Source organism: Tyto alba, unplaced genomic scaffold, assembly GCF_018691265.1.
Source record: "Tyto alba isolate M040663 unplaced genomic scaffold, T.alba_DEE_v4.0 Super-Scaffold_14, whole genome shotgun sequence".
NCBI lineage: Eukaryota > Metazoa > Chordata > Aves > Strigiformes > Tytonidae > Tyto > Tyto alba.
Window position 1 is genome coordinate 22,658,505 of NW_024881276.1, and position 23,055 is coordinate 22,681,559.

At 36.7% G+C, this 23,055-nt stretch overlaps 2 protein-coding genes across 13 annotated transcripts in view; one reads left to right on the forward strand and one right to left on the reverse strand.

Annotated features, from left to right (window-relative positions):
* The window catches only part of CASK (calcium/calmodulin dependent serine protein kinase), a 225,617-nt gene that overhangs the window by 109,890 nt on the left and 92,672 nt on the right, over positions 1-23,055 (reverse strand). For all 11 annotated transcript variants that reach the window (XM_042789080.1, XM_042789086.1, XM_042789084.1 and 8 more), the window contains exons 4-5: positions 12,957-13,034; positions 11,604-11,676 (exon numbers count right to left, since the gene is read on the reverse strand). In XM_042789080.1, the coding sequence (XP_042645014.1) occupies positions 11,604-11,676; positions 12,957-13,034 (151 nt within the window). The remainder of the gene's footprint in view (positions 1-11,603; positions 11,677-12,956; positions 13,035-23,055) is intronic.
* GPR82 (G protein-coupled receptor 82) lies at positions 1,360-5,638 on the forward strand. 2 transcript variants are annotated; one of them, XM_032994509.1, is made up of 3 exons: positions 1,360-1,672; positions 2,647-2,792; positions 2,889-5,638. In XM_032994509.1, the coding sequence occupies exon 3, from the start codon at positions 2,922-2,924 to the stop codon at positions 3,954-3,956; it is 1,035 nt and encodes a 344-aa protein (XP_032850400.1). In that variant the 5' UTR covers positions 1,360-1,672; positions 2,647-2,792; positions 2,889-2,921; the 3' UTR covers positions 3,957-5,638. The 2 variants fall into 2 exon arrangements, with proteins under 2 accessions (XP_032850400.1, XP_032850399.1); XM_032994508.1 differs by lacking the exon at positions 2,647-2,792.

Sequence of the window (23,055 nt, forward strand, 5' to 3'; positions counted from 1 at the left end):
TTACAGCTGAGAAACAACTGTAACTGTATTTCTAGAGTTGGCTTGTTGTTTTTTTAAACTTATAATATCCCATTCCTTTGTTACTCATCCCGCTAATCATTTCCAAAATGAAGTCTGATAGACTGTGATTCACTATAATAATCTATTATATAATAATTCAGAAAAAAATGTAGCATCACTTCCTACAGCAAGAGTTATAGTCATCAAATTATAAATACTACAGGCTACAGTTAATAACCAGCTGAATAATAATAATAATAACAATAATTTTAAAAAATCCTGTTAACTGGAATTGCTCACACCATTTTTTGGCATGTCTCTTTTTAGCAAATTTTCAGGATATGCATTCTTGTATCTAAACCTGGTTGGAACACCACAACAAGAAGGACTCCTAAGACTGTTTAAGAAACTATTAAATATTTAATTAATACAAGACTCGTTCTGTTAGAACAAATTTTAGTATAACTATACATTCAAAAGTAGAAAAAATAAAAACAAGGTATAAATAAATCTAACAGGAACAAGAATTAAAGTACATGCAAACTAATTACAGAATTACAAACTAATTACTAATAATGCACAGCGAGTTTCACTCACATTTAATCTTAAATGAGGTCAGCTATGTAGTCTAAATAGGAGGGCAGTATACATGTCCCTCATTTTAGTAAAAAAAAAAAAAAATCAGTAAGACTTAACAACAAAACTGATAGTAGATCACTGAGGTGGATTCTCACAGTGTATGTTTAAATGTCAAACAAAACTAAGAAAACAAGAACCTTACCAAGGAGCTTATTTATAGCTGTTGAAAAGCCATATTTGACAACCACAGATGTATCAAACAGAAGGATATTCAAGCGTCTCAAGCTCTGCAGAGCTAAACAGAGTTTGACTAATCTGTTACCAAACCTCTCCTGTGGAAGAAGGAAATTGTCCTGTGCACACTTCTTGATGATTTGTATAAAGTACTGTATTTCTTGGACACAAAGTCTATTTTCCCCAACTGATGTCTAGAATGTATCAGCTGTAAATTGCTTCCACACATTCTATCACCTCACTAGAAGTATGAGATGTGTTCATTTTGTCATGCACATGAGGACAGACATGGGTACACTATTGGTGCATGTGGGCTTCAGGAATAGACAGTCAGCTTTCTGATAGATCTTGGAGCTGAAGAACACATAAATGTCACTGAAAATACAAGTTTTCACGTATGAAATAGCAACTTCCCCTCTACTTCACCCCCGGAAAGTGGGCAGTCCTAAAGAAAATGATAGTAACAATCCCTCCACCCCCAAAAAGAGGAAAGCACTATATAAAGGATTGTAAGGTGTTTCCATGCCATACCTACATGACCAAAGGACTGTTACAATCACTCTTATGCAGTATCTCATGCTTTTTATTTCTCTAATGAAGCTGCATCCTGACCTAATTTCAAAGTCTTTTTTGCACAGACAGCATCATCTTGTCTGAACTTTAAGTACCTAGTCACTTTTTGACACTGCAAAAGAAAAGTGTGCATTCTGAAAACCTACTTATGCCAGAGAGAGACTTTTTTTAACTGTACTTTCCAGATTCAAGTATCATCCTTTTCATTGCAGCAGTGGAGATAAAAAGGATATCAGACAGAAAAATTTCCTTTCTGCAAAGGAAGGTGCCTGCAGCTTGCATATAGGTAAGGTTAAAACTACTACTACTTTGTTTCACCTGACAAAATTTGGACATTGACACAAAAATGATCATTAGACTTCTAAATGACTCAATTCAAGAATTACTTTGTGAATTTAATTCAATGTAATAAAATAATTTAATACATTTGGCTCAACAATCCATATGAGATGTAGTGTACGCTAAAATGCAACAGCTATAAAAGTTAATTTAATTTGCAAGTTGTCAAACATGGCCTACAGCATAATTTTTAAATATGACTTTTACAGCTTTTTGCTATCTAATCAACTTGGTGTCTGGGCTTTTTATCATAGCTACACAGAATCCTCTCTGCTATCTGAGTTCATTTGCTTACAACTGTAAAATAATAAATTACTATAAGTCTGAAAGTTTGAAATTTGTTAATCTTTTCCATATGATTTTATATGGAACAAAAGCTAACTAGGATACACTTCACTAAAATAGTATCCATAGAACAATAAAACCTCTCTTCACTACAGGTTAGTAAGCTGAAGTGCCAGGCTTTATATGCAGTCATTGTATGAAGCTTTGATTTATTATTTTCAGTCTGGAAATGAAGAAGATTGAAAACTGAACTTGAGAAAAATAAAGATATTGCGGTTTTCAACAACTATTTCATATGTTTAAAAACACAGACTGAAATGCTTATGCAAAATGAACATCTAAGATTAGAGCTCTGAAAAAAGTAACAATAGATACAGACATCAGCACAAAAGAAATGCACCTAGCCAGATTCTTGCATCATGCAGAGTTTAATTTGTAATTAAATGGAGGTACAGGATACTCCTCTGCATTTCTGCAATTAAAGTAGTACTTTGCACTTATTTAACTTAAAATAGTCTAGAAGTGGTTTCCAAAGTAGGTTACAGATGTTCCAGAAGATTGAGAAATAAACCAAGACCACACATGTTATTGTCACACCCTAGCTTGAACCTTCTGTTTCCTAATTTATTTTATTAGATTCTATGCACATAAAATCTTTGGGGTTTAACATCAGCCAAATTTTCTTCACAAGATGTCAGTGGAAGAGAACACCCAAACAGTAACCTCATGCAAAATCAAGACGATTACCCCAGAGGACAAACAGCAGTTAGTAACACTGAAAGGTAGGGGAGAAAAGGGAACAGTTAAGATAATAGCAAAGAATAAAAGAGATGTTAGATGCACATTACAGAAGAATAATTCTTTTAATTGTGTTTCAGCTCTGACCATTCATTCAAGAAATAGCGGCATAAATGAGAAATTCAACATGTCTTCTTCAGCCATCGTTAGCTACGACTGTAGCTCTACCAGTCATCTACTCCTTCCTATTTCCTGCTGGAAGTTTTGGAAATATTCTCACTGCCTGGATATTTTCAAGGCAAGCACTCACAAAAAGAACACAATACATTTACCTGGCAAACCTTGTCACTGCAAATTTACTCATATGTAGCACAATGCCTTTTCTGGCTGCCTATTTTGCAAGAGGTTACCAATGGACTTATGAGTCTGCAGCATGCAGAATTGCAAATCACCTTGGGACTCTCATTATGCATGTCAGTATGTATGTTACGATTATAATTTTGTGTTCAACTGCTCTAAGTCAGTATGCAACACTGAAGAAAAACTGTGATACACAATACTCTCAAGCAGTTAATGAAAACTTTTACAGATGTGTACTTAAAAAGTTTCGTCAGCCGAAATTTGCTAAATATTTGTGCATAATTATATGGCTTACTGTGCTCTGCATAACGGTAGTAGCTATAACATATAATATCCAGGCAAGGGCTATGAAAGAATTTCACAGATGCTACAACATCAATGTAGAAGCTGGTGAATTTGCCACAATGATTGCAGCTTCTTTTGCCACTCCGTGTTTTTTTGTATCCTTTATGACAGTTTTGTCATCATACTATTCTCTTACCAGACATCTGAGTAAAATACAGAAAAATACCTGTATCAGAGAAAAACATCTAATTTACAGTACTGTAAAAAGAAACATTTTTGTCATCCAGATGATATTAACTGTCTGCTTTCTTCCATATCATATTTTTAGGCCAATTTTTTATGCACTGCTTAAAAGTGATGACTGCCCAAGGTTAAACTATCTAGTAGAAATTAAAAATTTCCTTACTTGTCTTGCTGCTGCTAAGAGTAGTTTAGATCCAGTTATAACCCTTCTGCTAGATAAAACATTTAAGAAAAGTCTGTATGGTCTGTTTACAAAATCCACACCAGAACACCACAAACGTAAAGCTGATATTTTCACTGAAGAGATTCCCGAAATGTGAATGAATATGGAAAGATATTAGTAGAATATAAGTAACAATAAACTCATTTTAACTACCTATAACCAGACTTTAATATGAAATGGTAAATATTTAAATAAAATGCTAACATATTACCTGGATTTTTTTTTCCAAATGTTCTTGCTTGCTACATCAACATCAGCTATAGTAAATCCAATGGGTATATTCATATGAATCCAAGTAATTTATACAGTGAACTCTGTAATCCTCTTTATCCATGCAATGCAAAAGACATTTTATGTTTCACACATCGACAGTGTTTTCTACCTAAATAACCAAGGAAGAAGGTAGAAAGTAGGCTGAATTTGAGGAGTTTAGTGCGTAAAGAAAATTTCTGGATGACATCTTATTCTAAAATTACTGAAAATGTCATTATTTACTTTAGCTATGTCCATCACGTTAGGGTTTTGCTATAGGAACTGATTTTTTAGGAGTAAAAAAACTGTGTTAAGAGATTATGCACTTTTTTTTATTCTAGCCTTCACAGGAAAAGCCTTACTACAGTTTTGTACTAAAATAGGAAAAAGCTCACATTTAAGATTTAATTAAGTTATCACCCTGCTCTGACATTTGCTATCATGGCCACAGTGTTACTGACATTACATCTGCAACAGGGTGACTCTGAAGAGAAAGTTTTGATGGTGACTAATAACCTGCAGAGGTGAAGTATCCAGAGATGAAGAGAAACCTTGTGGCCTAAGATTCTACTCAGTGTTTGAGAAGAATGGGGTTTATACGTGCTCTATACCTTTGTCAGCTATCATTTTTCTTGCAGTCTTATCCATGGCAGTCATGTTCAACAGCTGAGGCGGTGGCTTCCTTATTAGTACACAGCCTTGGTGTACTTACTTCACTTCACAGGTCAATTAACACATGCTGCTCCAGAAGGCATCTCCTTCACAACACTGTTTAAATCCAGACCATTTATAGAAGAGTGCATAAAGCACAAAAGATCTACAAAATTGCAACATACCTGAATATACAATAATTTTCATTGAAGAAAAAAAAAGGATGAAATGCATATATGCAGTTATTTCTAACCTATGGTACTACTTGTGATTAAAAAATCCCCCAACAAAACAAATCACTAGAATTTCCATACTCCTAGTCTAGTCTTGTGAGGCAAATTCTATGGTTTATTTAGGAAGGCATAAATGCTTATTATTTACTGGTATACAAAATATATTCAGTGATCATTAACAGTATGAGAGCAGTGCAAAACAGGAGATTTTGTGGGGTTTTGTTGTTTGTTGGGCTTTTTTTTTGAACTGTAGGAGTTAGAATGTCACAATGACTTAAGCAGAGATTTCAACTATTTTGAATAATTTCTGTTGAAGACACTTAACATTACATAATGGTCTTTTCCCTTGTACAATCTTCTCTGCAACTGAGATCAAGAGCAGTTTACTGAGTGTAAAAAGTGCTATAAAATACTATGTATTCTGAGAAATTCTATCACTCACCCAAACTTCACAATAAAATGTGGTGAGCAATTCTGTCTTTCCAGCCCTACACTACTGAGTTCCATGACCGGTACACTAAACCGACCCATGTGCCAGTAGACAAAAAATATTAGGTCTTCTCTAGGAGGGACCCCAAGACTTCATATCATCTGACAGCTGCTTCACAGTCTGCAGAAGTTAAATAAAGATGCACGTGAAAAAGACAGAAAACCATAAGAATGTAGCATTTTATTTAATACAGTGTTACCCATGATATTTAATTTAATTTAGTGATTGCTTCTTTCACAGGATTCCCACATGATGTTTAGCACACGGCTTACAAAAACACCTGAAATGGGCAGCTTCAGGATCTAATTCTACAAAGCACTGTAGGAAAGCTGCTCTGTGAACACAGTCCTTGAGCATGGAAGCTGGTTTGTGTGGGTGGGTGTTACACAGCCAATGGTCAAGTACTTACAGTGGGACTGAATTGAGCAGTTTAAGTCCTCCAGACAGCACAGTGCTGCTCAGATGGCTGATTTTAGATCAGCAGCTCTTAGTCTGGGTGAACAAAGCTGTTTACTATCAATGTGTTCTTATAATTTGTACAGGCCCAAACTGAGAACTCACTACTTCTGCCCTTCCTTAAATAAATTTTATGGAGAAAGCATTTGTAGTTAGGATATCTCAGCAGAGTGCCTGCCTTAGGACGTTTTTCTTAATACAGAGTTTTTGATGGTAGCATAGGCTTAAGAGATTCTTTCTCCACTTTTCTAGTCACAACCACTTGTTCCCCAGTGCTGCATTTATCAAAAAGGCAAGAAATAGGTGAAACTTTGGGAACTACTAATCAAATATAACTTTGTAACAGACTCTGAGCAAGACCTCATTCCACCATTTTCACACAGTACCAAAAAAAATGATGTATACTTTACCTTTTTCCTCTGTAGTCTGTTCAAGATGATGTCTCCTTTAAATTTTTTAATTGCATCAAAGTTTTTCTTGTTTTGAATAGTGGAAAAGCTTCCATGCAGTACAGGCAACTTGAGAAACTACAAACTGACTAATACATTGGTCTAGCATTTGGCAGAATAGTTCATGGATGAAAAAAAAAAACCCAAAACAGAAAGGTATGAAGGAGAGACAGAGAAATACTTCAGCAAAACACAGCTCATGTGCTAAACTTCTTGCATTGCTTGGACATCCTGGTGCCAAATCAGAAGTTAGCAGGTGACTTGTGAATTGTATAATAAAAAATAAAGTAATTAATTTCCATAGCAGGAAACACAAAATCCCAAGGCAAATATGCACAGCATGTGGTTTGCAAAGCAGTTGAAAAGACTGCAAGTGTCTGCCTACTTTCTGGTTAACTCCTTCAAATGGGCTGCATGGGTGTCCAGCTCATTGATCAAAAGATACCTGTTTTCTGACTGGCTGGGAAAATCACTGGAATATATAAACTTCACGATCAGAAAGCACGTAGATGTTGATTCTCTAAATAGGCCAAGCAGAATAAATATACTTCTCAGCAAAACTGCTTGTGAACACCCAGCAGCCAACAGTAGACTACGAAAAGGGCAGGACAAAACAAGAATGCGGACTCTGAGATAGGAAGCATATGTACAGGAGTTGACATAAGCAGGGGGAAAAAAAAGCACTGCCTGAAGAAACATTGAGGAAAAAATAACAAAAGATTTATTCTTGGAGTCTCTTAACTTCTGCATTGAAGGAGAAAGTGCTCCTTAGAAAAACATGGCCAGATAAGACACCTTAATTCTGCCTCTGCCATTGATTTTGCAGCCTTAATAAACTTCGCAATTTAAATCATAACTAAATCCTCATAAAACAGTTGCTACTGGATCACAAGGATCTAATAACTTCTAGAAAATGGAGAAGCACCAGTTATAGAACAGATTTCTTGTTTTGGATATTCAGAGGTTGGAAAGAGAAGATGGTCTTAAAGAATATCTTCTATATCGGTTGTTTTTTATGTAGTTAAATATACACTTACATAAACACACACAAATACATATGTACCAACCTTACTCATTTTCTAGATATACCTAAAAGAAGAAGTATAAGAGTCTTGAATTTTACCGGCAAAATCCAAAGCGCCTAACTACAAGTAGTTCAGGCAATGAAATGCAGAAGTGGTAACTGAACGTACTCTCAGGATTCATATGGTTATTAAGTTCTATATAGCACATAAATCAACATGCAAATCTATCCACAGATCAAGTCTCAAGTCACCTGGGCCAACTGAAATTTGTATATAGCACACAACACAGTTCATAACTCTTAGTCCTACTCTCTGGATAAAGCATTTTTACTTCCAGTCACAGAAATATTGAACTGAATCTTAACAGCAGAGAAGGCAGAATCTGTGCATTTTTGCTTTAGCAGTTTTATCTATTTAGATGATCACATGTTGGAAACAGGAATTTATACCTACTGAGATAAACTTATAATAAAAATTTTGGATGTCTATATTTAGCCAGCAAGCTTGCCCTAGCTCCAGTTACACACCAATCATTTTACTGATCACAGACACATATACAAGCACTCTGAATATATAGAAATCATAGAAGAAAGCTGAAACATTTGGAGTGAACTAAGGATAAAACCCCATCAACAAAAGCTCTTGATGTGATTATATTACTTGTGTATCAGCTATATTAAAAGAAATTTTTATAACAAGATTTCTGCAACTATATGAAATGCTACATAAACATCACAATATAGGCTAACTGAAGATTGTAAAACCTTTTGATGTTTTACTGATAAAAATAACATTCCAGTTAAGTTATTGCAAAAATGAACAGGTAAAAAAAATCTGCAATAAACACTGAAGAAATGCACTTTTTATAGAACACTGTTCTGCTTCATGACTTACAAAATGCTTAAACAGTCTATTTCTTGAGCTGAATCATGTTCTACTTTCAGTAACTAGCACAAAAGTCTTCTACCAAGATCTGTGTCAGTCTATCCTCTTACTAACAGGTAACTCAGTGAAACTGTCAGGACAAGATAAAGCAACTTCTCCCACATGCTGAGAATATAACAGTGTAAAATACACAATGCTGACCAAATGTGACTGTGCTAAGTGCACAGTGCTGCTTTAGGTACTCTACACCACATTAACTGCCATAAGGATTGGAAATATTCAAGTTCACTTATAACAAAACCACCACTTCCAGCTTTTAAAATAATAATTACTAAAATAATTGTATAGCACAGAACTTAAGGAAGTTCAATGATCAGTGGTATCCTTCGCAGTTAAGAGCTACAGTGGCATACTGTTAATTTTTTTCCTTCTTGAGGAAAAGCTTGGTTACTTGTTTTTAGTTCCATTAAATCTCAAGGTATGCATTATTGCCTGTAATACATGTGTTGTCATATACAAGGGAACTATCTTCAGTTGTATGTATGCTAGGAGAAAAAAACAATTTAATGCAGAGTTAACCCAATTTGATACTTTCCTGTTCCCAAAGATGAAGTAAGAGAAAACACTATTTTGCAGGACAGAATATAGTGCAGTGGAGATTTGGAAGAAAGAGATAAGTAATTTTTCTCCTTTTTCTTTGCCCTGTTTTAAAGGTCCTTTCCCACTTATTACTTTTTAATTACTATATTAACAGAATAATTTCATTATTGTCTAATACTGACATCAAGTGGCTCAAGAGAAAGTAGCTGACTTCAGTGACAAATGATACTCAAACTCTAGCAAGGATTTTATAGAAAAAGACAAGCATCTTATTTCAGACCCACATTACTTCCATTTCCCTTTTTTTGTTCTCTTAGATAAAGATTAATTCTCTATATGAACTACTGTGTAATAATAGTCTATACTGGAAAAGACCCCATTTAAATGTTGCTATTTTTGGTAGCCATCTTTTGGGTATTTCTCACACAGCAAGGTTCTGAAAGAATAAAAACAATGGCTGAGTCCTATATCACTAGGTTGACAGATCAGGCATAAATGTTGTGGTAAGGGAAAAAGTTCTTGACATTCACATTTCTGATGCATAGCTGCCTTGAGTTTTCCAACTGGCTGCAGTAGCATTTTTTACTTTCCTTATCATACGATCCAACTTCCAAGAAGCGAATGAATGCAGGATCACATTAACTGGAGGTGAAGCAAAGGTGCAATTGGCACTGATTATAAAGCCTTTCAGCAATGTTGAAGGGGATCATGATATATAGAGGCTCAAGAAATGTATGGTCTCACAGAGCAGTGAAGGGAATTAAGACAACTACAGGCTATCTTGTGAAAGCTTTCCTGTTTTGATTTTGTCATGGGAGGTAAATTTGGGGCATATGGGAGTTTATCATAGGCTGCAGTCATAGTGCTCCAGAAGCTTTGGTAGATCTTGTCACTTACAGAAGTCAGGTGAAGTTTCTGGCACCAGACTGAAGCAAACTGAAGTATTCCTGTCTAGCACTTCTTAATCTGTCAAGAGCTAAGGGAGCACAGAAATGGCTAAAAGATTCTTACACGGACTATAAAGTGCATCAGATAATGATCAAAAATTTGCAGTTCAAAGTAACATTCACCAAAAACTTAAGAAGAAAAAAATGTGGTATGAGTATATTAATCTTACAGATTATTATTAATTCACTTTCATCAATTCAGATAATTTGGAAATTGGTCATTTAGTCTACTTCCATTCAAAACAATGTCTACAGTGACACCTAGAGCTGGCATACTGCAGTTAGCTTAATACATTCTGTACCCAAACCCTATAGTTGTATTTCTGCACTGCTTTTGCCAAAATGAAACAGCCTGATGTTTTACACTACTTAGACTGATACATTAAAAATTATTACTCACTCATGTAATTGAACAGATTTATTTCTAAGGATGGTATATAATAAAAACAGTGATTTTAAAGTTGTCAGTCTGGATAAGCTGAAAAATAAAATACCATTTAACACTCGGTAAAATGGGCCTTCCTCAGAGGCCCTTGAAACTGAAATTTGTTTTCATTCAAGGACATGGTCCAACAAGAACAGGTGCAGCTTTCAGGAAGACATAGCAACATAAAGATAATGTTAATTCTGAAATTCTCATGTGGTACCAAAAATGAACAATTAAAAGAATCTAGAACCTTCAAGACAGAACAAGATGATATTTTCTACCAGCAATTAAGAGGCCATCTTTAGAAGCTGTTGTAATAAATTACTTTTAAAATACCAAACTTAAAAAAAATAAAAAGTGCCTACTACATGGAGTAATTGTCTTGATTTTAGAAGGAAAGGAAAAAGAGATTGGGAAAGGTCTGCTCCCTCATGGATCACCTGCAGGAATCTGAAGCACAGCTTACCCTCCCTCAATCTTCTCTATTCACTAAAACCCAAGATTCACTTCTAAAACTGCACCAGAGCTTGTTAGAGTTTTCATTAATTCCTATAGCGCTTAACTCACTATGGATAAAAGCACACTCTTAGAGAAGACAAGTGGGAATATATCTTAGAAAACGACATTAACAAAGAATATGTATATTGAAATTGAAGAGACTCAAACCCTCTTAGGTGAAAACTCCCAATTGCTTACATTATAGTACTTTGGGATAAACTAGTTCCATAACCATCCGTAGAAACAATATAAAATTCACCAGATCAAAAAGAATATGTACATACACTGTTCTTAAATACTGTATTTCTCCTCCCAAACTACTTACTATTAGACACTTTTTCATAATAATAATTGTTTAAAGACTGCTTGCAAAAAGTAAATAATAGTGTCAATATTGTGGCATTTACGCATGCTCATCTCTGAAATCTTAGTTTGGATGAAGACTGTCATTATGCTGTCAAAACGATGCCATTGATCTATCAATTCCAGTTTAACTTATGCAATTAATTTATATACACATTTTCCCAACAAGAAAAAAAAATGAAAGCAGATTTCATATGAATATTCAAAAACTAGAAATTAAACTGACTTTCAAAGTAAGTTACAATCAATTGCACACGTAATCTATGAATAAAGACCACCTAAATGTTCTATATTGATGGAATTAGTGATGGGATTTAAGCTTACATGATACAGTAAGAGTAAACACACATTCAACAAATATAGCTTCTTTTTCTACAGCTTAGCCCCCTTCTTCTAAATTACAGAAATTAAAATTCAGTATTTTGTATTATTGTGATGAAGGAAAAAAAAAGAATTAAAACCCATTACCTTCACATCTCTGTGAATTATATTATTATCATGACAGTAACGTAGAGCTTCCAATATCTGTCTCATGTAATGACTGAAAAAAACAAAGACATCATACATGACAAACATGCAGGAAAAAATACTATACACATATAACAAACTAAGTTTGAAGAGTCTAACTATATAAAACTAATCAACCAACTTAACCTTAAATATAGAGTGCAGTAGAATAGAGTTTGTGTTTATAATAATGAATAATAAAATCTGAAGTTTGAGGATTATTCTGATTGAAGCCAAGGACAATCACAAAAGAAAAGTCTGCATTTTCCATTTTGTAAAGCTTTCAAATCTTCAATAATTCTGTTTCATATGACAAGGAAGTCAGGACCCTTTAGGGTTTTTTTATAACAAAACATGTAAAGGAAAAATCTGAGTATCAGTGCTTGATTTGTCTAGAAAGGGATAGAACCAAGATCTTGGCTTGCTTGATGCAGATTGAAGACTAACTTCTTTCTCCCCTGTGTCCAAAGGATCCCCTAACAGATTACTGGCCATACCAGAAAGCCAAGAAAGCCAACAGCATCCTGTGCTGCATCAGGCAAAGCATTACTAGTGGGCTAAGGGAGGCAATCTTTGTCCTCTGGAGGTTTCAGCTGGTTACAGTAAAACATTTTTCCCGAGAAACGTAATTATGCACTGACTCAAGTTGCCCAGGAAGGCCATGGAATCTCCATCGTTGGAGGTTTTCTAGACCCCACTGGACAAAGTGTGATTCAAACGCAAAGATGACCCCATTTTGAGCAGGAGGTTGAAATAGAGACCTCCTGATGTCTCTTCCAACCTGGCTACCATGATGCTAAAAAAATTCACAGCGTCAAGAAAAGCTAACAAAGAATCTCATGGGCTTTGAGCTCAATTATCATGTCACTGGGTTTTTTTGTCCTTCTGCAATTATATGGACTCTTTGATTTTGGTTTACCCCATAAGTGAAAAGTTCAAGTGACTATAAATAAAGTGATATATAAAAAACAAAATAAAAAAAAGGTGACTCCATCTAGCAAAATCAATAAAACTCACACCTGTCAGGCAAGTCACCTAATGCCATCGTATGAGAGGTACATAATAAGCAAAGAGAATTAAGTATTGGATATGAAATACTATTTTATTCAATAATCCCATCCAAATATTTAACTAGTAAATGACAAAATGATCCAAAATTCTACTTTTATTATGCTAATTACTGTAATAAACATTTAGACTGTGGAAACAGGATTATTCATAGTATTCCAAGTTCTATCTACCAGATTGCACAACACTATATTCCATTTATTTTCCCATTTATCCTGTGGGATTAATTAAAATCATAATACATACCTGGCTACAGCCTCACTGTACACAAATCCAGCATCTGCTCTCTTCACAATTTCAAAACACAGATCTGCTCCATCCATACTGCAGGTAAATAGAGGGAAAAATGTTTAAGACAGATAACTACAATCAATTACATAAAAATGCTTCAGAAAAATTTATTTACTTCACTTATATAAATCTTACATAAAATACTCTAGATACATGTACAATGCATTACTAACTAAACCAGAACTTAATAGGTAACCTAACAGTATATAGCTTGCCAAAGGTTAACTGTTTTATGCCCCTCAGGTCATATAACAGTTCTCTCAAAACATTAGCAGGACCAAACATTTCTTCTATTGCTTAAACTACTCATTGAACAAGGTGTGCCAGGGAGCAGAAAGACATTGCCCTGTACAAGAAGGCTCTGTGAGTTGACAATTGATGCATGATATTGTGTTCTTAAAAGCCTAACAAGTGCAAATCTATATATAATAAAGACTGCAGTTAAACAATTATCTTACTCAAACTGAATTTTAAATGAAGGCTTCAAAAAATATTCTAGAAATGTAGCATAGTCTTTCCAGTTAATTAACCTTATGTATATTCTAAGGAGCCAGGAAGGTATTTTATACCTCACAGCCTCACTGAAGGCACCTGAAAATAGTGACAGCACACATACCATATCACTAGCTCTGATACTTGATACTGCGTTCCTTTTTTCCCTAATTGTCTGTAGTCTTTCTGATAACCTAGCTTCCCACAATGCGTAGTCTAACAATTTTAGATGCACATGTATCAGTAGTTGTTAAGCTAAAATTAGACTACCATTTCTTTTAAACCAAAGCAGCTTGGTGTGGTGTAACTATCTTCCTTTTCATTCTCTGGTAAGTAACCTAAGGCAGATTTCTATCTAAAAATGTTCATTGCTTGATGGGGCAAGGGGAGAGTAACAAGAGTTGACAGCAACAATAAAAATCACATATTATAATTCATGCTTAACAAGGCATTTGCAAAAAATATCAGTTCTAATATGTCATTTTCAGCCTTCACACCTTTTCTCCAACAAAGACTCAAGGTGGGTGGAGGACACACACACACACAGAGGGGAAGCAGAATTTGCATGGTACCTGGAAAGCCAACATTATCAGGGCCATTTTGGTAAGCTACCCAGAATGTTAGCACACAATCATTTTTGCTCTCTTACCCACCTACAATGCAAAACTTCTGTTTCGGGAGTCACAAGCAATGTGCAGAAGCTTTAATTCCCAAATAAATCCAAATAGTATCCCCATGCAAAACACGCTATTATGTGGATAGAGCGCTGGCAATTATAAGAGAGACTGGCACACAGAAGAAATGCACATTCGTTTAAGTAGGTGGGAAAAAATTTCCTGGCCATTTATTTCATCATCTGGTACCATTTTTGGATTTAACAAGCTCCACAAATCAGAAACCTGTATCACCAAACCATGACTGCCCATCACTGCATCAATATATTCCTCTGTAGGTTTTTTCCCAGTAGTTTTTCTGTCTTGCTCAATTTCATACAGCTAGTCTGTATATGTAGCTAAACATCACTCAGACAATATACTGTGTTACACTACACATTGTGCTATACAGCAGCAACAGGGTCAGGTTCAATGAGAACAGCATAAGCCCGGATTTAGCTAGCTCACTGGAAAAAACCCCTCATGTCGATCTCCCTTTCAATGCTTCCTCCCAACAATTTATTTCAGCTGGATGGGAAACAAAACTGAAACCTGAGCAACACCAAGCGCTGTAGAATATACAAAGTGTATGATTAACTACCAGAAATTATGAGGTGTCACTCTTAAGAAGCAGCAGAATCCTTTAGAAGGCTGCCTTGTTATAAACTATATATGAATAAAGTTTTAGAGGCACTCAAGATTTTTAGCAGTATCAATAATTGCCTAGACAATGAGCCAAGAGTGTCACTCCTTTACACTAACTTTTATATTAAACAAGGTGTTTATAGTCAAAATGGTCTTTAACATGTAAATCTACCTCCCACTTACACATACCAGCACTTTTCGCTTAAATTTGATAACATTAAGTGGCAGCTTGACTTATTCTTTTTTTTGCAAATATTTTCTAATTAGTTTAAATTATGTTGATACTAAAAATTGCTAGAGACTGTGAGCAGTTATTTTTGAAATTTTTATTCCATTAAAATTAACTCTGTTCATCTCAAAAGCTCAAATATGTGGCAGGTATATTTTCATCTCTGACTTCAACTGACTACTTTTTCAAGACAAAATCTTATTTTAAGAGTAGCTTTTTCTTCATGCACAAATAGGGCTTGTATCACTCTACTGATGTTGAATTTTATCTGAAAACCTTATGAGACTTTTATCTATCTGAGGCTGCAAAAGCAAGAGTCAGCCTCAGTTATAAGAAACCCCCAGAAAATTCAGGGCACTAGCAGAATAAAAACTCAGAAATATCACAATCACTTGAAAGATGACTTTGCAGAAAATGAAAGGCTTATGTGATATAAGAGCATTAAAGTTTTGAGATATCAATTAAATGAAAGTTCAGGAAGTCTCAAGTCTATCATCACTAGGCATGTGCAAACTCTAAAAATAATTAAAAAATTCAGACAAGTTAAAATCCACTAAAATGAACACCCAGAGATATATACATGCTGAAGACATAAGTGGAAGATGCAAAAAAAAGTTGGTCACCTACAGCACACTCCTAATTTGAGAGAGAATCATCTGATACCAGTAGAGGGCACTCATGGAAGCTACAGAGACAGACGGACAGTTTCTGGCATTTACACTGTAAGTGCCAGTTAAAGCAACTCTGAACAGGGAGTTAACAGACACCACCACAGTATCCGAATTGTTTTGGATATCAGTACGAACTATGTCCCCCAATTTCTCATAATCTACTACTGATTTTCCCATATTTTTAGTGGAACTGTGTCTGGATCTCAGCCCTTTGGATAAATATTTCTTTCCATAGCTCTGATCAGTGCTACTGTGCACCTTGAAAGTCTTTCTACTACTCTGCACAGAGCTGATGATAAGTTGCAACCTGCCCAAAAAGTTTACTCCTGAGTCATATTCATTGCAGAAATCTGTTCTGAGAAGAATACACAGTATAGTCCAGAACGCATCTAGATTTCAACACTGGGTTATGAAAGTTTTGAATTTGCAGATGCCCTAATGAGATGTGGCCTACAACTTAATTTATTGATGAAGAATCAGAAAGTTTGAGAAGCACTGTTTTAAGGAACTGAATTATTACTTAAAAAAAAAAAAAAAAAGGATTTGGCATATTGCTTATGCTTGAGTTTACTGAGTTTGTACCGTGTATGTTAAAGGTTTGTGCACAATGAAATTTTTTCCTTCAGTTGGACAGTTTTCATATGTTTGTTATCTTCACTTACTACAAATAAACTGCCATAAATTAACTTTAAAAATACAGTATTTAACTTTTATTGGAGCCTCTATATAGTTACCTCTGAAAATTAAGACCAAAAAGTACAGAAACTCTTATTACCCATGCATCCAGGGTTTAGCTTGTTCCAGGTAATTAAATGACCTTCCTGAGTTTATCTTCTCAGCGTCTGTTTAGAGGTTTTTCAGTATTTTACACTGAGACACTTTTACAACTTTGCTGGCAGCCAAAGATTAATTTCAGTGCTTTTCATAAACTAACTCATTCCATTTAGTCACAAGCAACGGACAAACTTCACTAATACTTCATTCCTAAATCACAGTGTAGATAATGATCTTAGGAGTAATTCTAAATAGATATGCTTGCAAACAATTTTCTACTAGCGTTTTCATAGTAATGGTCCAACCTGATTATTAAATAACATGAAAGAAAGAACATATACATCCTTGAAAAGCACTGGTTTTGGTGGTAATATAAAAGTAGTACTGTACCTAACCTGAAATCTTCCAATTTGATCTTAAAACCTACACACATCAGCCAGTATCATGAAGCCATACAAAAATACTCTATTTATAGCAATGCTGGGTGAATTAGTTCATGTTTCTACAAACTCTTCAAAATCCAAGTATATGCATTAACATTTTACGTTTAAGCAAAATTAACTGGTAGCAGTCAAAGTGGGTCTTCTGAAGCTTTGCTAAAATAATACAACTTAATAGCCTGTAATAATTAAAGTTACAATAAATGCTGAAATTTCAATGTATCAGTGTCTCAATGCTCTGAATTCTCAGTTGCTCTGCCAAATTTTGTTACTTATTGTAAAAGATCCAAAATTTCATCCAAGATAAAAATCTCGATTTTTAAGTCTGGCCTTGTCAACAGGAAACCCCCAAAGATTGCTCTTTAAGTATTAAAACTAATGAGGTCTAGCTTCTTATTAATTCCTGTCCATCAGATGAATGAAATAAATATTAAGTAAAGGTAAGATGAAAATCTGACATCTCTTTCCTCAAACATAAGTTAGCTTTGAATTCTCCATCACTTCCTTTTGAGTATAATCAGTCAACAGCTCACAGGCTATCAGGGACAAAAGAGAAAGAGCATACCCATACCAGATAATTGAGTAAACTTTGTGTCCACAACTAATGGGCAATGATGTACTGAATATATATAAGACATTAAAAAACAAACAAACAAAAAAAAACAACAACAAAAAAATCCCCAATACAAACACAGTGTAAACAACAGTTTTATCAAGTCAAAAAATATCTGTCTTTATGTCAAAGATTTTGATATGAGAATATTTAATACTTGGTGGAATTTGGTTGACTTAAGGATGGAGCTGGACTTGTCAAAGGATGCAAAGAATAATAAGAAGGGCTCCTACAGTTATGACAGCCAGAAAAGGAAGGCTAAAGAAAGTGCACCCCTCCGATGGGCAAGATTGTCAAACTGATAACAACAGAAGAGGAAAAGGCTGAGGTACTCAACAAATATTTTGCCTCAGTCTTCACTGCCAACCTCTCTTCCCACACCTTCCAAGTGGCTGGACTGCAAGGCAGGGAGTGGGGCACCAAAGTCTCTTCCACTGTAAGAGAAGATCAGGTTCACGACCACCTGAGGAACATGAATATGCATAAGTCTGTAGACCTGATGAGATGCATCCCAGAGTCCTGAGTTGGCTGATGTAGTTGCCAAGCCACTCTCCATGATATTGGAAAAGTCATGGCAGTCAGGTGAAGACCCTGGAGACTGGAAAAAGAGAAACATTGCACCCATCTTTAAGAAAGGTAGAAAGAAGGACCCTGGGAACTACCAACCTATCAGGGCATGGGACTATCATGGAACAGATCCTTTTAGAAACTATGCTAATGAACACGGAGGACAGGGAGGTGATTTGAGACAGCCAGCATGGCTTCCCCAAGGGTAAATCCTGTCTGACCAACCTAGTGGCCTTCTATGATGGAGCGACTACATCAGCAGACAATGAAAGAGCCACAGATGTCACCTATCCAGACTTCTGTAAGGCCTTTGACATGGTCCCCACAACATTCGGGGAGATACGGATTTGATGGGTGGACTATTTGGTAGATAAGGAATTGGGTGTATGGTCACATCCAGAGGGTAGTGATCAACGGCTCAATGTCCAGATGGAGATCAGTAACAAATGGTGTCCCTCAGGGGTCCGTATCGGGGCCACTACTATTTAATATCTTCATCAATGACACAGACAGTGGGATTGAGTGCGCTCTCAGCAAGTTTACATATGACAACAAGCTGAGTGGCGAGGTTGACATTCCTGAAAGACAGGATGCCATTCAGAGGGACCTGGACCTTCGTGAAGCTCGTGAATTTCAACAAGGCAAAGTGCAAGGCCCTGCACAGAAAGACTTGGGGGTACTGGTGGCCACCAGTTTGAGGGGAGTGATTCTGACTCTCTACTCCGCTCTTGTGAAACCCCACCTGGAGTACTGTGTCCGGTTGTGGAGCCCTCAGCCCAGAAAAGACATTGACCTGTTAGAGGGGGTCTGGAGAAGGGCCACAGAAATGATTAGAGGGATGGAACATCTGTTCTATGAGGACAGGCTGAGAAAATTGGAGTTGTTCAGCCTGGAGAAGAGAAGGCTCTGGGGAGACCTTATAGTGGCCTTCCAGTACTTAAAGGGGGCTACAGGAAAGGTGGGGAGGGACTCTTCATCAGGGAGTGTAGGGAAAGGATGAGGGGTAATGGTTTTAAATTAAAAGAGGGTAGATTCAGGACTAGATATAAGGAAAAAAAAATTTACAGTGAGGGTTGTGAAACACTGGAATATGTTACCCAGAGAGGTGGTAGATGCCCCATCCCTGGAAACATTCAAGGTCAAGCTGGACAGGGCTTTGAGCAATCTGATCTAGTTGAAGATGTCCCTGCTCATTGCAGGGAGGGTTGAACTAGATGAGCTTTAAAGATCCTTTCCAACCTGAACTATTCTATGGTTTAAAATTAGAGTTAGTCACTTTAGGTTCCCTTTCAGTCCACAGAAAAAAACAGCACATACAGCAATGCCTCAGATTTACCGTGTAATTTTTAAACATCTGAAGTCAGGACAGTCAGAATCTCTAATGTAATGACTTCTCTAAGTGTATCGTAAGCTTTTCAAAATGAATTCCAATGTTTTTCCTTTCGTTGGATATTTTGAAAGTCTGGTCCAAACTTTAAACCTAGAAGCAACTGAAATTATTTTCTTTCAGTAATCACAGCAACTTGTTTTGATGTAAAAAATACAGATTTTAGTTTCTTTTTGATTTTACTTTTAAATGTTAACATTTAAGACTTACTTTTATCCTAGATAATGCATTATTCAAATATGAAAGAAGTACAGTAAAGCCATATAAAAGACGAAGGACTACAGGTGAGACTGCATTTAAAACCAAAACCATAAGCAAAATACTAACATGGTTAAGTAAAATAATCAGAAAAAGTTTTAACACTGTAAACTAAGAATCTGTGCTATTTCACAGTATTGTAACAAAGCAGAATAAATACATAGCATTCATTTTTTCCCCTTCTTTTTTCTCTAACACTTCAACAAATCTGTATGATTGATTTTACTGTTATTTAAAGGCTCATCAGCATATGCTTAATGTAAACCTAAGTAACTGTAACCTTTTAAAGTATTGCTTTTATGAATTAGAAAGAGTAAAACTAAAGAATTTTTACGTTAGCTAGGTTGAATGGCAAAGTTACATATATATATAGAGAGAGTTATATACATATATCTATACAGCCTAACTGGTAAGTAAGATCAATTCTTCTAATGTCCCAAGAGATAAATCTCTCTTCAAATGCACTAAGAAAAGCAAAACCACATATTCATAGTGGTGCAACAGTATTCTGCAAATGACCAGATATTAAGGTGTCTGCAATTCACTCACCACTTATGTATCTGAGCTCTACAGCATGAGAGGTAAGTACTCTCAGTCCAAATGCTTTGATTATACTGAGGATAAACTGCATGTAATGTACTGTGAGTCTAAAATGTGCATTTCCAACACTTCAAATTGACTATTTTCTTTCTTTTAGAAATACTGCAAGTAGCTGACCCATCTCAAAGTATTCTTAATGATAAAAACCAGTGGTCTTTAGAAAGAAAAAAAATGTAACAAGCAATAGAATAGAAATACAAAAGTGATAGCTATATCCCAAACAGAAAACAACATTCTATGTAAAACCAGTGTTCCTCCCCCCACCCCAGACATAAACTGCCAAGTAAACGTCATGTGTCAGAGACAGCACTATCTAGAATAGCACATTATTGAACAAATATGAAAGAAACCAGATTGCATCCCATTTCATAAATGGAATTTTTCAATAGCAAGAGACTTTTGCATATTATTTTGTTCTCTGCAAGGCACAGACTTAAAGAAAGATTGATTTCTTCTATTTTGACAGTGTAAAATGTATGTTTGATGTACTTCTATTGACTACATGCTTCTATTAGGTAAAAGGTCACAGTTAACTTGAGACTAATGATGGACAACTTGTGTGTGGAAGATAACTTCCTGACACAGCTGATGAGGGAGCCAGCTAGAGAAGGTGCCCTGCTGGACCTTTGTTTGTACACAGAGAAGTATTTGCAGTGATGTGACGGTTGGAGGCTGTCTTGGGCATAACAATCACGAAATTATAGAGTTTTCAATTCTTGGAGAGTAAGGAGGGAGTCAGCAGAACTGCTACCTTGGATTTCTGGAGGGCAGACTGTTCTGTTTATGAGACTGGTCAACAGAGTGCCTTGGGAGGCAGTCCTGAAGGGCAAAGGAGTCCAGGAAAGCTGGACATTCTTCAAGAAACAAATTTTCAAGGCTCAGGAGCAGGACATCCCCATGTGCCAAAAGACGAGATGACAAGGAAGAAGACTGACCTGGCTGAACAGAGAGAGCTTTGGCTAGCACTCAGGAGAAAAACAAACAAACAAACAAACCAACCAACCAACCCCAAACAGAGTTTATGACCTTTGGAAGAAGGGACAGGCAACTCAGGAGGGCTACAAGGATGTTATAAGGATATGCAGTGAGAAAATTAAATGGGCCAAAGACCAATTAGAACTTAATCTGGCTGCTGCCATAAAAGAAAAAAAAAAAAGAAAATGTTTCTATAAATACGTTAGCAACAAAAGGAAGTCTAAGGAGATTCTCTATCCTTTATTGGATGCAGGGGGAAACATAGCGACAAAGGATACAGAAAAGGCTGATGTACTTAATACCTTTTTTGCCTCAGTTTTTAACAGTAAGACCAGTTGTTCTCAGGGTACCCAGACCCTGGAGCTGGAAGACAGGGAGCAGAACGAAGTCCCCATAATCCAAGGGGAAATGGTTAGTGACCTGCTACATTACTTAGACACACACAGGTCCATGAGGCCAGATAGGATTCACCCAAGGATACTGAGAGCTGGTAGAAGTGATCGCCAAGCCACTTTCCATCATTTATCAGCAGTCCTGGCCAGCTGCGAAGGTCTCAGTTGACTGGAAGTTAGCAGATGTAACACCCATGTACAAGCAGCGCTGGAAGGAGGATCCGGGGAACTGCAGGCTGTCAGTCTGACCTCAGTGCCAGGGAAGGTTATGAAACAGATCATCTTGAGTGTCATCACGTGGCATGTACAGGACAACCAGGTGATCAGGCCCAGCCAGCATGGGTTTCTGAAAGGTAGCTCTTGCTTGACTAACCCGATCTCCTTCTATGACAAGGTGACCTGCTTAGTGGATGAGAGAAAGGATGTGGATGTTGTCTACTTAGACTCTAGTAAAACCTTTGACACCATTTCGCACACCATTTTCCTGGACAAACAGACTGCTCATGGCTTGGAGGGGCGTATGCCTCACTGGGTGAAAAACTGGCTAGTTAGCTGAGCCCAAAGAATTGCAGTGAATGGAGTTAAATCCAGTTGGCAGCCAGTCACAAGTGCTGCTCCCCAAGGCTCGGAATTGAGGCCACTTCTGTTTAATATCTTTACCAATGATCTGGATGAGGGGATTGAGTGCAACCTCAGTAAGTTTGCCGATGACAAGAAGTTGGGAAGGAGTATTGATCTGCTTAAGGGTAGAAAGAGTCTACAGAGGGCTCTGGAAAGTCTGGATTGATGGGCCACGGTTCAAAAAGGCAGAGTGCCGGGTCCTGAATTTGGGCCACAACAACCCCATGCAACGCTACAGGCTTGGGGAAGATTGGTTGGAAACCTGCCCAGCGGAAAAGGACCTGAGGGTGTTGGTTGACTGAATATGAGCCAGCAGTGTGCCCAGGTAGCCAAGAAGGCCAACAGAATCCTGGCTTCTATCAGAAATAGTGTGGCCAGCAGGACTAAGGAAGCAATTGTCCCCCTGTACTAAGCCCTGGTGAGGCCATACCTCAAATACTGTGTTCAGTTTTGGGGCCCTCACTACAGGAAAGACATTGAGGGGCTGAAGTGTGTCCAGAGAAGGGCAACGAAGATGGTGAAGGGTCTAGAACACAAGTCTTGAGAGTAGTGGCTGAGGGAACTGGGGTTGTTTAGCCTGGAGAAAGGGAGGCTGAGGGGAAACCTTATCTCTCTACAGTTACCTGAAAGATGGTTGTAGCGAGGTGGGTGTCAGTCTCTTCTCCCAAGTAACAAGTGATAGGACAAGAGGAACTGGCCTCAAGTTGTACCAGGGGAGGTTTAGATTGGATATTAGG

What these genes read in the sequence shown, in the direction of transcription:
- GPR82 (XM_032994509.1), top strand. Translation starts at nt 2,922, where the DNA reads ATGAGAAATTCAACATGTCTTCTTCAGCCATCGTTAGCTACGACTGTA.